Source organism: Mobula birostris, chromosome 1, assembly GCF_030028105.1.
Source record: "Mobula birostris isolate sMobBir1 chromosome 1, sMobBir1.hap1, whole genome shotgun sequence".
Taxonomy (NCBI): Eukaryota; Metazoa; Chordata; class Chondrichthyes; order Myliobatiformes; family Myliobatidae; genus Mobula; species Mobula birostris.
Window position 1 is genome coordinate 35,331,123 of NC_092370.1, and position 17,750 is coordinate 35,348,872.

Consider the following 17,750-nt stretch of genomic DNA (forward strand, 5'->3'; position numbering starts at 1 on the left):
TGCACTGAAGACAAAGCATGAACACACAACTATACTCTTTACACCTATCATGCCTCAACCATGTGACAAACTACCCATAATAATGCACAACACAAAATAAAATACAGACAGAAAATTGATACAAGGCTCCTACTCTTGATAATAATTAAAAGAATAGTGATTCTAATCCCAAAATCTGTTTGATTTCTATCATATTTAATTAAACAACTGGTGAGAAATTGGTAAGTCAATTCAAAATTCCAACCACTAAATAGCTTTCTGACTGATTGGAGAGAGAACTCTGTGTTTGCATGGTGTTATTTTATTCATTCTTTGCTAACTTTACCTCTTCATTTGGCAACTTATTTTCCAATTCATTTTTAAATCTCAATTTTAGACCAAATATATTTGCAATATTAAAATTTTACTTTCTTATTTATTAAAATAAATTATTATTTCAGTGGTGCTGATAATAACATTGTACAATAAAGTCAGAATACAGGTTGACCTTCAGTAATCCAGCACCATTGGCACCTGAGAAGTGCCGGATTAATGAAAATGCCGAATTACAGAAGGATCACATTAAGCATAATCAGTACCGGATTATTGAAGGTCGATCTGTACTTTAAAAAAAAACAATAGGTTTTCTGTACTAATTCAAAGCAGCCACAGTGGAAAATTGCACCTTTACCTGTGTTTGTACTTTACATGGCCACTAAAAATTATATTTACAGTGTATCAATTCTAAAGCATGTTTAAGATCTCTATTCAAAAATTATTAACAGCAGAATCAGTATTTATAATCTATTAAATAGATTACCACCATCCTTTGAATTGCATTTATTTAGCACATTACCATATTGCAAAGCATTTCATTTTCCAGTTACCTGTCGCTATGCTTTGATTATTATGCAAAGAAATGCTACACAGGATCCCAAAATGAGATGAGCAACCGTCAGTTGTTTACCTTGGTTGAGCAAGGAGTTACTTTAGCCCTTGCTGTCCAGAAAGCTCCCTGTTGTTTCATAAACCATGCCGTAGAATCTTTAACATATGCCTAAATTGACAGGTAGAGCTTCATTTTAAAAACTTGCGCATTTAAACACCTTATAAATTATAAATACAATCCAATGGAAACATGATGATGTGCAAAATGTTTTTGTTAAAAACACCAAATATAACAACCTCCATCTGTAGAGGAAAGTCAAGTTCATTCCAGTGGTGGTTTATTCTTAATTAAATACTTAAACAATTTTTTATTCTATAATTTATATTTCCAGATTTACTATCTGCTGAATTTATCATAATGCTATTTTCATTTTCATTCTTCAGTATAACTGTTGAGTTTTTTTCAGTTGAGTATCCATCAATTTCATCACAAGATAGGGGTAATTGTACTGCATTGTCAGTATGATTAATGTCTCTACCAGTTGGATGGCAACAACTGTAGTACAATACAAGACAAATGATCCCTAGAATTAGTGAGAACACAATGGTAAAACCAACAGGGAGACTGTAGCTTTTAACATCTATAAAATCTTTCAGAAGCCAGCAGATAGCAAGTACTGCAATAGTTTCAACAAATCTAAATACATAATAGATGGACATAATTATTCTCGTGTTCTTATCTTTTATATTGAAAAAGGTGAAAACTAAGATGATGGCAACCACTGCCCGGTAAATGCCTTCCTGGATCTTGGATGAACAAAACTTAGTCTTCTGCACACAGACACAGATGATCATGATCAGCCATGAAACAAACAAGTAGACAATCATAAATCTGATATCAATCGTAGTCAGAAGAGTAATGAGCAAAATTCTTGCATTTAGTGTCAATAACTTATAAAAGAAGTACAATAAATAAGGGAATCCACAAATTAGTGTTGGGTGGTCAGGTAAAGATTTCTTTAGTGTTGCATAGTAGTCCAAAGTAGCCCATGAAATGCTCATGCATGACAAAATCACAGACACATCTGCAAAAGAAAAGGAACACAGTGTCAAATATAATTCAGTATCTTCAGAATTTCAATACTAATTATTAATATTAATAAACTGCAATCTTTCGCACTCTACAACTTCTGTCATTGTACATTCTGAGAAAATACAAAAATGTTTCATAGCGTGATATCATCACTCACTATGCTTTCATCTAGCATTTAATATACTATTAAATTATTGTCAGGATGATGTTGAATTGCAGCAAGGTGAGTTAGGAATTGATGAGCAAAGTTGAGTAAGACCATTGCCACTATGGGTTTAGTTAACAACTCAAGTGAAGAATCAGATTTAATGTCACAGTATGTACAGTAAAATTTGTTAACTTCCTACAGCAGTACATAATAGAGAGAAAAAGCTGAATTACAGTAAGTATAGATTAGTTAAATAAGTTGTGCAAAAAATAGGAAATAAGAAAGTAGTGAGGTAGTGGTTGTGGGTTCAATGTCCATTCAGAAATCAGATGGCAAAGGGAAAGAAACTGTTCCTGAATCGTTGAGCGTGTGCCTTCAGGTTTCTTTACTTCCCTCCAGATGGCAATGAGAAGAGGACATGTGGGTGGTGGGAGTCCTTAATGATGGACCACCTGTCTGAGGCACTGCTCCTTGAAGATGTCCTGGATACTAAGGAGGCTAGTACCCACAGTGACACTGACCAATTTTACACCTCTCTGCAGCTTGCTTCCATCCTATGGCGCTGCACCACCCCCACCCCACAATACCAGATGGTGATACTGCCAGTTAGAATGGTCTCCATGGTACTTCTGCAGAAATTTGGTGACATACCAAAATCTCCTCAAACACCCATTGAAATATGGCCACTGTCTTGCCATTATGGCTGCATAGATATGATGGGTCCAGGTTAGGTCCTCAGAGATATTGACACCCAGGGACTTGAAATTGTTCACTCTCTCCTCTTCTGCTCCCGCTATGGCGATTGGTGTGTGTTTCCTCATCCTACCCTTTCTTTAGTCCACCATCAGTTCTTTGGTCTTACTGACATTAAGTGCAAGTTTTCTGCTGTGACACCACTCAACTAGTTGGTATATCTCACTCCTGTATGCCCTCTCAACTCCATCTGATGTGCACCCCCTCATCACCATCTGAGATTCTGCCAACAAACAGGCAGAACGGTCAGGCCAATCATGGAAGGAGCAATCCCTGTGGAAAGTGGGGAATGGTGGGGATGAGGGAGATAAAGATTTTTTTTGGTCGTAGGACCCTATTGAAGATGGCAGAAGTTCAGGAGAATCGTGTATTGGCTGTGGAGGCTCATTGGGTGGTAGACGAGAACAAGAGGAACTCTATCACTGTTAAGGCCCTGGGAAGATGGGGTGAGTGCAGATGTAAAGGACTGGAGGAGATGCGGTTGAGGGCAGCATCAATGGTGGAGGTAGGAAAATCCCGTTCTTTGAAGGAGGACATCTTGGATGTCCTGGAAAGGAAAGCCTCATCCTGGGAATGGATGCAGCTGAGACAAAGGAACCGAGAAAAGGGAATACCATTTTACAAGAGATATGGTGGGAAGAGGTATAGTGAAGGTATCCATGGGAATTGGAAGGTTTATAAAAGATGTCAGTAGACAGTTTGACTCCAGAGATGGAGACAGAGAGACTGAGGAAGGGGAGGAACATGCCAGAAATGGATTGAGTGAATTTAACGGCAGGGTGGAAGTTGAAGGCAGAATAGATTAAATTGACAAGCTCAGCATGGGTGCATGAAGCAGCACCAATGGAATCATTAGTGTAGTGCAGGAAGACTTCAAGAGCATTACCAGGGAAGGCTTGGAACAGGGATTGTTCTATACAGCCGACAAAAAGGCAGGCACAGCTGGGGCACGTGGTTACCCCTTGAGGTTGGAGAAAGTGGGAAGAGTAGAAGGATAAATTGTTGAGGGTGAGGACCAGTTCTGCCAGGTGGAGGAGGATGGTGGAGGAGGGGAACTGGTTGGGTCTTGAGCTGAGAAAGAAGCAGAGAGTTTTAAGGCCTTCTGGATGGGCGATAGAAGTGTACAAGGACTGGATATCCATGGCAAAAATGAGGCGGTCAGCGACAGGGAATTGAAAGTTGTTAAGGGTGAAAGACGCTCTCAGTCACCCTATCAAGGGCAGAGCTCTTTCACCCTCTCAGTGAAAGTGAGAGTGCAGAGTAGCTAATTTACTGTACTTAATCATGAAGGGATTAAAAGGAAAAGGAAAAAGCAATGATGATAAACCATAAAACAGAGGAGCAGAATTAGGCCATTCAGCCCATCGAGTCTATTCTGCCATCATGGCTGATTTATTATCCCTCTCAACCCCATTCTTCTGCCTTCTCCCCATAACCTTTGATGCCCTTACTAATCAAAAAACACAACCTCCATCTTAAATATAACCAATGACTTGGCCTTCTCAACAGTCTGTGCTAATGAATTCCACAGAGTCACCACCCTCTGAATAAACATATTCTTCCTCATCTCTGTTCTAAAGAGACATCCTTGTAATATGAGGCTGTGCCCTCAAGTCTTAGACTCCCCCACTCTAGGAACATCCTTTCCATATCCACTCTACCTAGGCCTTTCAATATGCAATAGGTTTCAATAAGATCCCCTATTATTCTTCAAAGCTCCACAAGTACAGGCCAAGAGTCATCAAACACTCCTCATATATCAACCCTTTAATTCCCAGGATAATCCTTGTAAACTACCTCTGGACCCTCTCCAATGCCAGCACACCCATCCAGCCAGACTCTACCAAATAAATGATACTAGTTGCCATGAAAAAGGCCTGGAGAGGATACCACTAATCCGATAATCCCCATCCACATTGTAAACTGCAATCAATCTTTGTCTTGAAGTGAATGTTTTCTGGGCAAACCCTTTTTTGAAACTGAGTCTACACTCCACATGTATTTATATCAAGAACATCTGTGACAGCTAAAAAAATTGTTGCAGAAAACTTGATTGAAACATTTAATATTACAACAAAATTACATTATTTTACTGGCCCCAGAACGGCAGTGTACTAGCCACCGTGTTGTGCCTGTATCATAAATGGAATTCTCTATAGAACAATCAGCTATGAACTGACATCAAGGACACAGAAGGACCATCAATGTTATTAGATGAGTCTCACACTAATCAGCTCCTGTGGTGGCAATGGCAATATAATTAGGGATGCCAGAGCAATTACCTAGGTCCAAATGCAGGGCACAATCTGCTGCTTGGACAATTTAAACTCTGGTCCAGATAGACCAGAAAAGCAGGATATCAGACCGATTTCACTCACTCTCCCTATGATGTTCACTTCTCTCTTCACAGACCTAAGGCTGTGACATATCCCCAGCAGCTGTGCTTTCTGTCTGAGCTTCGTGGAGACTTGCCAGGCTAATATGATGAACTGAGACCAAGGCTTTGGGCCCACTCTGGAGATACAAATTTAAGGACTCAATTTGATTCTTTCAGGTTTCTTGCTTTGTGGCTGCCTGTAAGCAGACAAATCTCAAGTTGTATAATTTACACATTTTTTGATAATTAATATACTTTGACAGGAGGTCTTTAGCCAGAGACATTCTCAAGACTGCATCAGCTGTCCTAAGACCTCTTTCTTAACTACTGACGTAATTGTGAGGATACACAGCCAACAAGGCAACTAGCAAAAGTTGGCCTATCCAGAGCTAGGCTATGCCACAAATAATGAATGGAAATGCAGAGGTCTGCCAGCATTCTGTTATGTAGGGCAGGACAACTGAATATCTACTGGATGGTTCATTTCCTTCTTTATCAACAGCAGAAGCCAGTACCAAAAGCAGGCTGTATCTATCTTCATTCAGAAGCACCGAGAGGATGATTCACCTCAGCTTCATTTCATTTGATAGGAAGTAACAGCTGAGAGCAATGGATAGAGAGGAGCTGTGCCCAAGACATCATGCCATCTTTAGTCCCATAAACCTGTGCTCCAGAATCAGCCATTTAATACAGCAACATGGAAAATTGCCCAGCTATGAATTGTCCACCAAAAGCAGGGCAAATTCAATGCAAATAATTATCATGGCATTTGCCTGGGCTCACTCATTAAGAAAAAAATATTGAAAGTTTTGTTAACTAAGTGATCCAATTGCATTTATACCACAACAACCTGTACATTCTGTTGAGGCCACATTACAGAACCAATCCAAGTTTGTACATACAAATGATTAGAATTCCAAAGACGAGGTGACAATAACGGTTCTTGACATAAAGGCAGAATTTAAGAGGGTATGGTATTAAATAACCCAGGTAAATCGGTTAGAATTAAGAGGAAAGCTGTTCACAAACCAAAGTTGAAAGGCTGTAGTTGAAGATCAATTATCTTAACGCAGTACATCACTGCAGGAGTTCCTCTGGGGAGTTTATTTGACCCAATCATCAATAACCTTCCTCACATGATAGGTTCAGGGATATGGATATTTACTAATGATTGCACAATGTACAATTCCATTTGCAACTCCTCAGTAACTGCCTGCACACAGCAAGTTCTAGACATTCAGGCAGAAGTCGAGAAGTGACAGGTTAAATTTACCAGTACTAACGCCAGGCTACAACCATCTTCAACAAGAGAGTGGAACCACCTACCCTTGATGTTCGACGTAACTGGCATTACTGACAACCCACCTGGGGATGGCTTTGATCAGAAACTCATCTAGACTAGACATAGAAGTGATTTGCCACAAGAGCAGGCTAAAGGTTAGGTATCGTATAGCAAGTGTTTCACTTCCTCAGACAAAGCTTTTCCATCTTCCACAAGGCACGAGTCAGACATGTGATGAAAATGCTCTCCAATTGCTGGGATGGGTGCTGCTCCAACAATATTGAATACATTTGTAAGGCAGTTGAACATGAGTTTCTCAGGGGTAACTCAAGTTGGTATAAATGCTGACTCTGCTACCTGTACCCATCTCCCATTAATAAAATGCAAAAAAGCTTGCTATTGCTCTACCTAAGTGATAAGGACAAGTCACATGCTGAGAATTGAATCCTCTCAAACGTAAACTAAAGCATTACTGCTTCAATTCCAGCAGCCAGGAATGGAGAGTCAGTTGCCACTCTAAGCTACATTCATTTCTTACCAAGTGCCTGAAATAAAATACACCAACATAGAAGAACACAAAAGCTGTACTTAATTATTAAGGTATAAGGCAAATTGGAAAATTAATTAGATACTGGTAAATTTATGGCTGCCAACATGAATCTTTTGGTGTATCAAAGGAGAACCATGAGACAGGACTGTAGAATATAGCACAGGGACCAACTGTGCTTAGACCCAGGAAAATCCACTGTTTAATTCATAAACCAATTTTAAACAATAGTACATAACAGCAATAACAGGTTTAATAAAAGTAAACTTACACTGAATATTTTCTGTATCATCCGATATCAGCAGAATAAAGACCTGAAGAACAAGTTGAGGTGCTGCTTCCAAAAATGCCTCAAACAATCGTAACATGCTTAAATCCGCAGCTGAGTATATGGCAAACAAGGTGGTCTCCTCTTTTTTGAATGCTGCCTTGTATCCATATTTAAGTGCCTCTATAAACCTTTAAAAACAAGGAGGAAAACATTTTTCTAAATATAATAACAAAGTCCAAAAGTCAAAGTCAAGTTCATTGTCATAAGCACAAGTACATAAGTGCACAGGTGCAATGAAAAGCATTAAATTTTCATGCTGACAACTAATGTAATGTGCTTTACATTTAAAGGATTTGAAATAAAGAATTTAGAATCATGTCCAAAACAAAACTACCAGAGCTTCTGGATGTTACTAAAGAAAAACAGATTCTGTAATTATTCAGAATATATTATTAAATATAGGATTTGATAGATTAAGAAGGGCTGTGTAGGGCAACAGATTTTTATAATGTAAATATTGCAGGGAATCGGAATAAACAAATGAAACAGAACACATGTATGCTCCACAATCTTGCCATTAAGAACACATTAGAAAGAATGGTTCTGCTAGGTTGTTTTGGACAGGGTGGTAGTGGGGAGAAGCTCCCACTGCCTATTAAATGCTCCCAATGGTCTGCATCTCAAATGGCCTCTAACAATCAAGCCCAGCTCCTGGCCTTCACGTGTGGCTTAGCTGCTAAGCCTGGCAGAACCATTTCTGCTGGCAGGAGAAGGGGAAAAGGTGAGTTACTGGCACCTTAAAACCAATCATTTTGGGCTCATCGGCCATGGTTGACACCTCACCTACGAGAAGGAAAACTCTGATTTCAAACCTCTGCTGCCTTGTGGCTATACCCATTCTTGGGGAAGGCTAGAGTAAACCCAGAGGAAAAATCTGGAGCTGAAGTCTCTTAGTCAGTGCTAGCTCGAGTTCAATGCTGACTGGCAACTTCTGTGGGGTCGCTGGTGCCGAACCGTATCGGTCTCTGCTGTATCAGCTGTGCGGAGAGGGGGAGCCTGCTGCATGGGCAGCAAATTGTTCTCCATATTGTACTGCCCTGGCTTGCATATCACCTGGGCAGCTGGGATGCAACATCCATGGCTGAGCCCAGCAGAGGGCCTCAAGGACTCAAAATAAAAAGCTTAATTTGATTTTAATTACTACTTAACCGTCACATTCAGTCATCTGGTCTCAACATATCAAATACATTCCCGTTGTTCTGTCCAGACATCCACCACCTTCACAGCTAACCAAACTAATTTTGTTTTTCTTTTCCTTCTTTCCTGATGATGGGTCCTGTAATGTTACCCATTTCCCTTTCCACAAAAGTTGCCTGAGCTGATGAAGAGTTCCAGCCAGCCTGGGTGCAAGGGTGGATCGCTCCAAGTGCCGAGCCAATTTGGAGAGGTCAAGAATAGATTCTTTGGCAACAAAATCTAGGCCCAAAGCAATTCACCGTGATGAGGCCCGGGTCCTAGTGTGAGGTGTGATCTGTGTTCGGACAATTTAAACACCAGCCCAGATAGACTGGGGACTCCTCTCTCCGCAATGCTACAGCTGTGAAACTGCCCCTGGCTGCTGTGCTTCACGTCTGCGAACTTTGCAGCGATTTGCCTGGCTAATCTGATGAACTGAATCAACTTTGGCCTTACTCGGGGCTGCTCTGGGGATTGGCATCTCAGGACTCAATTTGGTTCGGAATACTGTTGTTGTTGCTCAGTTTTATTGTTTGCATGATTTTTTGTCTCTCTTTCTATGTGCACATTGGGGGTTGGTCTGATTTCAAAAACTGCGTTCTTTCAGGTTCCTTGCTTTGCAACTGCCTGTAAGCAAACAAATCAAGCTTGTGTAATTTGTACATTCTTTGAATACTTCAAATATTTCAGACACTGGATCTAGAATCTATAATTTATCTTCATTAGGAGCATACATGTCAGTATAACAACAATTCACCAACCAAGACCCTCTGATAATGGGTTATTGATAGGAAGGGAGATTGAGTGTACCAGAACCATATTCACTGGAAGTTAAACTAATGGTGATGTCAGGGAAACTTAGTTCTCTATTTCTGTTGCGATCTTTCCAATTTCCTGACAAAGTTCTGCTCATTCTTGATGTCAGATAACCAATATGACAAATTACAGACAGGGAAGAAAAGGAGGTAAAGACAGACATAAGTCTAGTGAAGGTGAAAGTTGAATTTTTCATTGCATTTTTTGATAGTTTAGTAAATGGCAAAGCGGCATCAAATTAAACCCTTCAGGTATTTTCAATGTACATTATGGTAGCTGGCATAAAAATGGTTGCAGGGTGTTAACTGGGGTTTAACTCCGTGTGTAGTCAAGTTAACATTGTCTCAAATTCATTCAGCAGATTAAATGCTTATCCTGGCAATCATTGACAGGATCCTCTTGTAGGCAAACCTAGCAGCAGCATCTCCACCAGAATTGATCCTCACCTCCTACACAACACCAGCTACTCATTCAATCTGACAGCAATATCACAATGCCCAATGCTGCAGTATCAAATGACAAACAAGATGTCATCACCCTGATGATCATGACATGCCCATGTCCTTGATCTAACCTTGAGGTTGTTACAAGGATCTACCCCTTAGTAATAATGATCAGAGAGGCATAGAGAGAATCTGTAATTGTTGCCAAGTACCTTTACTATCTCAACAGAAGCTTATTACACAACAGAACACCTCTGTGCACACCTACTTCGTTTTCCTGAGCCTCCATGAAGAGTCAAAGAATAGAAAAAGGAAATGCCAGTAAAAGGAGTCTATGCTGGCCATGCATTCCTCATGGTCCTGCTCTGATCCCCATGTGATGGTTGGTCTCTGGAGAGTTGTCTCTGCTTTGCATTCGAAGCCTTTGCATTTATACACTTTTCTTACCAGTTCAAGAGTCACATTTCAGTCTTGTTGGCCGTGGGTCATCTGAGTGACCTATATCACCTTCTTATTGGCTTTGGTCCAAGCCAGCATCCATTTATTGCCCACTTCCACAAGAGATACCTGGTAATTTATGGCTCCTTGTTCTAAATCAGTTACCAAACCAGTAAACAGCTCGAATCACTCAGACCTCATCATTCAAAAAACTGCATGTTATATCATAGCAAAGAACACCTCACAAGTAATTTTTTATTTGGAATTGATCTCTAGTCCTGCATATTTCCTGGAGCATCATTGTCTCTGCTTTAAAACACTGATTCGACCAAGCAAAGCTATTTCACAAAATGGAGGATGCAGACCAGCTTCACAAAATGGCAGCTTACATTCCTCCAATTTCATGGCAAGAACAAAGACAATTGGCTTGATTACTTCCACTGTCCTTGATTCATTTGAATTCACTGATTTGTATGTAAACTGTAGCTCTTTCTGGCCAAAGTGAAAGAAAGACTTTTGTCTATAATTATTATCCAGAGCAGATTTTTCTTTATTTATTTAGAAATACAACACAGTAACAGGCCCGTCTGCGCCAACAAGCCCGTGCTTACCAATTACACCCATGTGACTAATTAAACTAACCTGTACACCTTTGAAATATGGGAGGAAACCCACCCACACAGTCATAGGGAGAATGTGGTGAGACATTCAGTGGTAGGAATTGAACCTGTGTTGTTGGTACTGTGATAGTATTACCATTTTTGCATGTGATCCTTTGAGCTTCATGTACAATTGAATCAGAATCAGGATTATTATCACTGACATGTGTCATGAAATTTGTTTTGTAGTAGCAGCACAGTGCAAGACATAAGTTGTAATAAAAAATTAAGTAAGCCATGTGGAAAGATGAATAATGACCTATATCTGTAGGGTCCATGTACAAAACATGTTGGTCCATCAACACTGAGTGATTCAGCACAACTTTCCTAACTCTCAACAATTTCCAATCGTCAGTAATTCTGGTGAGCAGGTACTAACTGGGGACACTAAATCAACACTCTTTACAGATTTTGCAAATAACATTGGGGCCAGGCACTTGGAAACCACAGCTAACAGACTAAATGGGTCCAAGGAAAAGATCCTTAACACTGCTATTGTGATACATATAACCATATAACAATTACAGCACGGAAACAGGCCATCTCGGCCCTTCTAGTCCATGCCGAACTCTTACTCTCACCTAGTCCCACCGACCTACACTCAGCCCATAACCCTCCATTTCTTTCCTGTCCATATATCTATCCAATTTAACTTCAAACGAAAATATCCAACCTGCGTCAACCACTTCTGCTGGAAGCTCATTGCACACAGCTACCACTCTCTGAGTAAAGAAGCTCCCCCTCATGTTACCCCTAAACTTTTGCCCTTTAACTCTCTACTCATGTCCTCTTGTTTGAATCTCCCCACCTCTCAATGGAAAAAGCCTATCCACGTCAACTCTATCTATCCCCCTCATAATTTTAAACACTTCTATCAAATCCCCCCTCAACCTTCTACGCTCCAAAGGATAAAGACCTAACTTGTTCAACCTTTCTCTGTGACTTAGGAGATGAAACCCAGGCAACATTTTAGTAAATCTCCTCTGTACTCTCTCAATTTTATTGACATCTTTCCTATAATTTGGTGACCAGAACTGTACACAATACTCCAAATTTGGCCTCACCAATGCCTTATACAATTTTAACATTACATCCCAACTCCTGTACTCAATGCTCTGATTAATAAGGGCCAGCATTCCAAAAGCTTTCTTCACCACCCTATCCACTTGAGATTCCACCTTCAGGGAACTATGCACCATTATTCCCAGATCCCTCTGTTGTACAGCATTCTTTAATGTCCTATCATTTACCATGTATGTCCTATTTTGATTAGTCCTACCAAAATGTAGCACCTCACATTTTTCAGCATTAAACTCAATCTGCCATCTTTCAGGCTACTCTTCTAACTGGCCTAAATCTCTCTGCAAGCTTTGAAAACCTACTTCATTATCCACAACGCCACCTATGACATAGGTAGGAAAAGGGGAGAGGTCCTGAAAGGAGAATATAGGGAGTTAGGAAGGGAGTTGAGAAAAAGGACTGCAAAGGTAGTAATCTCGGGATTAGTAGGAATACAATGAGGTGGAGGATGAATGCGTGGCTGAGGGAATGGAGTGGGGGCAGGGATTCAAGTTTTTGGATCATTGGGACCTCTTTTGGTGCAGGTGTGACCTGTACAAAAAGGACAGGTTACACTTGAATCCTAGGGGGACCAATATCCTGGCGGGGAGATATGCGAAGGCTACTGTGGTGACTTTAAATTAGAATGGTTGGGGGGTGGGAATCAAATTGAAGAGACTAGGAGAGAGGAGGTTAGTTCACAAATAGAGAAAGCTAGTAGACAGTGTGTGAGGGAGGATAGGCAGGGGACAGAGATCGGGAGCACTCAGACCGAAGATGTAGGGGAGAAGGAAGAAAAAGATAACAAAGTTGTTTGCTCCATTAAGGATAAACAGAGAGTAAGAGGTGGACAGTTTCTTAAATGCATCTATTTTAATGCTAGGAACATTGTAAGAAAGGTGGATGAGCTTAGAGCATGGATTGATATCTGTAAATATCATGTTGTAGCTATTAGTGAAACGTGGTTGCAGGAGGGGTGTGATTGGCAACTAAGTATTCCAGGATTTTGTTGCTTCAGGTGTGATAGAATAGGAGGGGCAAGAGGGGGAGGTGTTGCGTTGCTTGTCAGAGAAAATATAACAGCGGTGCTGTGGCAGGATAAATTAGTGGACTCGTCTAGGGAGGCTATTTGGGTGGAATTGAGGAATAGGAAAGGTGTAGTGACGCTTATAGGGGTGTATTACAGACCACCTAATGGGGAACGAGAACAGGAGGAGCAAATTTGTAAGGAGATAGCAGATATTTGTAGTAAGCACAAGGTTGTGATTGTGGGAGATTTTAATTTTCCACACATACACTGGGAAGCCCATTCTGTAAAAGGGGTGGATGGTTTGGAGTTTGTCAAATGTGTGTAAGATAGTTTTTTGCAGCAATATATAGTGGTACCAACTAGAGAAGGGGCAGTGTTGGATCTCCTGTTAGGGAATGAGATAGGGCAGGTGACAGAGGTATGTGTTAGGGAGCACTTCGGGTCCAGTGATCACAATACCATTAGTTTCAATATAATTATGGAGAAGGATAGGACTGGACCCAGGGTTGAGATTTTTGATTGGAGAAAGGCTAACTTTGAGGAGATGTGAAAGGATTTAGAAGGAGTGGATTGGGACAATTTGTTTTATGGGAAGGATGTAATAGAGAAATGGAGGTCATTTAAAGGTGAAATTTTGAGGGTACAGGATCATTATGTTCCTGTTAGGTAGAAAGGAAAGGTTAAAAGTTTGAGAGAGCCATGGTCTTCAAGGGATATAGGAAACTTGGTTCAGAAAAAGAGAAGGTTCTACAATAAATATAGGCAGCTTGGAGTTGATGAGGTGCTCGAGGAATATAAAGAATGTAAAAAGAATCTTAAGAAAGAAATTAGAAAAGCTAAAAGAAGATACGAGGCTGCTTTTGCAAGTAAGGTGAAAATAAATCCAAAGGGTTTCTACAGTTATATTAATAGCGAAAGGATAGTGAGGGATAAAATTGGTCCCTTAGAGAATCAGAGTGGACAGTTATGTGTGGAGCCAAAAGAGATGGGGGAGATTTTGAACAGTTTCTTTTCTTCGGTATTCACTAAGGAGAAGGATATTGAATTGTGTAAGGTAAAGGAAACAAGAAAGGTAGTTATGGAAAGTATGACGATTAAAGAAACAGAAGTACTGGCACTTTTAAGGAATATAACAGTGAATAAGTCTCTGGGTCCGGACAAGATATTCCCTAGGACCTTGAGGGAAGTTAGTGTGGAAATACCAGGGGCTCTGACAGAAATATTTCAAATGTCATTAGAAATGGGGATGGTGCCGGAGGATTGGCGTAGTGCTCATGTGGTTCCATTGTTTAAAAAGGGTTCTAAGAGTAAACCTAGCAATTATCGGCCTGTGAGTTTGACGTCAGTGGTGGGTAAATTGATGGAAAATATTCCTAGAGATGGTATATATAATTATCTGGATAGACAGGGTCTGATTAGGAACAGTCAACATGGATTTGTGCGTGGAAGGTCATGTTTGACAAATCTTATTGAATTTTTTGATGAGGTTACTAGGAAAGTTGACATCTACACTCCCTTAGCCAGTGTTATTGTCAAACAGATTTCCATATGGGTAACAATGGCAGACATCCCACCTCTCCCGGAAGTTCCGGGAGTCTCCCGCATATCGATAGTGGTTCCCTAACGCCCGGAAATTATATACAATATCCCGGAAATAGATTTTTTTGAGAAAGAGAGGGAGAGCGAGCATCCTGATTGGTCTCTCTTCATACTAAGAGTGTTCCCATCCACCGGGCCGCGAGGGAACGATATGATTTGGCGATATGAAACGAGATGAGTCAGCGACACCTTTCCTCATTCCCTGTCACGCACTGTTGAGCTTGAACACACGTGAGATCATTACCCGCGCTTCATCCATGTCAGCGCGGGAAGGAGATCAACTCCTCGAGCTTGCTAATGACGGTGGGCTGAAAAGTATGTTTTACATAACATCTCTGCCGGCATTCTGGATCAAAGTCAAGGCTAAATATCCTGAGATAGCCATGAAAGCACTGAAAACGCTGCTTCCATTTCCAACATCATATCGCTGCGAAGCGGAGTTTTCTGCAATGAATGCAACAAAAACTAAATTGCAGAGTAGACTGGACAGAAGGAATCCCCTTCGAGTATCGCTGTCTCCCGTCACCCTTCAATGGGACCGTCTTGTTGCAGGAAAACAAGCCCAGGGCTCCCACTGATTCAGCGATATTGGTGTGTTGCAATGATTTTATATGTTCATACAAGGAAAATATGCGTTGCGTGTTTAATATCCAAACGTTACTTAAAATGTTTTGATGCTATTGACTTATAATTGACTTATCACCTATATTCCGGTTGTGATTAACACCGCCCCCTCCCCCCGGGTCGGCCGGTCCGCCAGTCCGCAAGAATGTTGTCAATATTAAACCGGTCCACGGTGCAATAAATGTTGGGGACCCCTGCTAAGTAGACCTATCACTTTTCTGTGGGCGGGCTTTACAGTCGTCCTCAAAAAATAATGGCAGTGCTGCTCGCTGCACTGTTTGCAACAGTGACTTTTCTATTGTCCATGGTGGGTTAAAATGCAAAAAACATGTTGAGGTGAGTTTAACAGGTGTCATTCGTTTATTAGCATAGCTAACGTTATTTAAACTAGCTGGCTAGCTGCTAATAACTACGCTATTGATGTCCTACGTGATGAGGCCAAATTCCCTGTAGACTTGCTTAAAGTTGTAATAGAATAAACATGATAATATAATATAAGTACCTATTTTAATGTCACATTTTCTGCATATACCCAACTTGGTTTACAGATTAGACAAAATCACTAAACAAAGTACTACATACGCACTTGAAGGCCGACGGGGGAGGGGAGGGATATGGGGTTGCGGGGGGCGGGGGTGCTACTTCCTTGATAAGGTAGTGATACCTCCCTGAAATAAGTTTTTGCAGGGTGGGATGTCTGCAATGGGGTGTGGGAGGTGTTTCTGCAATTTGTGATCATTGTCAACCATGCTGAACTACCAACAGCCAATATCATTTTCATGATGTGCTGTATGAATCCCCCGAACTGGACCTTTTCTACGTCCTTTCAAAGTGTAAAACAATGTGGTTTCCAGCTGAGTGAGTGATTTTTGCTCCGGAAAAAAATAGTGAGCCTTGATGGGCTAGGAAATTAGCAAATTGCCAATAAACCCCGCCCAATTTCACAAACTTTTCATAGTTAAGATAAAATATGCCTCCTCTCCAATTCCCAGTACAGGTAATTCCAAATTTGCCACGTTTGCCCAGTCAGCTAAACTTCCCGATCATTCGCACCAGCTAGACGAATATTATTAGAAATGGATTAAGCGAACTGGCCGAACGGGAGACAAATTTGGCGGAGTGGTACTCACCGTAGCAGCACGCCCATCTGGAAAACATGCAGTACACCGAACCACGAACAGCAGCCTCGGGCGTGCGGACCGTGACGTCCATCTGAACTGTTCTCATCATCTTTGTACCACGACCAGCTGAAACTCTGCAGGATTATAGCAGAGACAAGCATCACAGACACCACCAGAATACACCACACAATATGTCCGTCTTTAAGGTACACTGCAGCAACCCAGAGATCGGTCCCAATGTCGGTCAGGTACAGCAGAAATCCGAGTAGGGTCAGCGCAAAGCTGCACTTGTCAAAGTTTGGCTCGACTGCCATAATCCACCGTTAATCCTCCCTGCTTTCAATCTATATCCTTTCCATTTTCTATGACCCGGTTCTCAGAAATGACGCTTTAATTGATTCATCGTTAAGATTAGTTTACATTTGGGTTGGGACGAGCGTGAGCGTCAAATGACACAGGTTACTGTATTTCCAGTGTTGGGGATAAAATCTGTATGTAAACTGACGAGGAAGAGGCGAAGGATTTCAGCGTGTTGTTTCCGTGCGGTTGCTCGTTCATGTGTTTAGAAATCATCTGACATCCTTATAGAGAAGTTTTGCAACTTCTTTTTTTCTTAATTACTAATATGAAAACACTGATGGCCAGTTCCCACAGGCAAACAGTTTCCTGCCTCAGTAAAAGCCCTTACAGCGACTCGAACACAAGGCATTAATTTCAGTTTCGGTGGAGGCGGTCTGCTTTCTCGACTTGGAATTACCCGGTTGCGAGAAATCTGACTCCTAGAAAGTCATACAGCACGGAAGCGAACCACTGACACCAACTCTGCATTAATTCCATTCTTTCCTCCACATCCATCACCCCGCCCAGATTCCGCCAATTACTTTCACATCAGAAGCAGTTCAGAATTGCCAATTAATCTACACATCAGCATGACTCTGAAACGCGCGGAGCCACGGGAAAAGTGCAAGTTTTAGCACTGGACGCCAAGACTGAACCTGGATGCAAGAGGCGCGAAACTTTGCGCCGTCAATTACACCAGTTTAGGGTACTGACAGTCTAGCCTCGCACTCCCTCTTCCCCAAAGGGCCCTGACGTTTAAGCAGGGCGTATCAATAATTTCCTGCACAAGTATGAACAGCGTAGGAACCCTCCCAGATAGATTCTCCAAAGATAATACAAGCGTTCCTGGCCTTTAACATTATCATAGAAAAGGATAGAATCAGGGAGGACAGGAAAATTTTTAATTGGGGAAGGGCACATTATGAGGCTATAAGGCTAAAACTTGCCGGTGTGAATTCGGATGATGTTTTTGCAGGGAAATGTACTAAGGACATGTGGTCGTTGTTGAGGTATCTCTTGCTAGATGTTAGGAATAAATTTGTAACAG

At 41.2% G+C, this 17,750-nt stretch overlaps 1 protein-coding gene across 1 annotated transcript; it reads right to left on the reverse strand.

Annotated features, from left to right (window-relative positions):
* Positions 1–383: 383 nt before the first annotated feature.
* LOC140195368 (XK-related protein 9-like) lies at positions 384–16,831 on the reverse strand. Its single transcript, XM_072253597.1, has 3 exons — positions 16,373–16,831; positions 7,339–7,526; positions 384–1,952 (listed from the first exon to the last, which is right to left on the reverse strand). The coding sequence occupies exons 1-3, from the start codon at positions 16,675–16,677 to the stop codon at positions 1,216–1,218; spliced, it is 1,230 nt and encodes a 409-aa protein (XP_072109698.1). The 5' UTR covers positions 16,678–16,831; the 3' UTR covers positions 384–1,215.
* Positions 16,832–17,750: the final 919 nt, after the last annotated feature.

What these genes read in the sequence shown, in the direction of transcription:
- LOC140195368 (XM_072253597.1), bottom strand. Translation starts at nt 16,677, where the DNA reads ATGGCAGTCGAGCCAAACTTTGACAAGTGCAGCTTTGCGCTGACCCTA. An exon ending in CAGATGGGCGTGCTGCTACG is followed by an intron (nt 7,527 to 16,372) that starts GTGAGTACCACT and finishes TTGTTTTTAAAG; the next exon opens with GTTTATAGAGGCACTTAAAT. An exon ending in TGATACAGAAAATATTCAGT is followed by an intron (nt 1,953 to 7,338) that starts GTAAGTTTACTT and finishes TTTCTTTTGCAG; the next exon opens with ATGTGTCTGTGATTTTGTCA.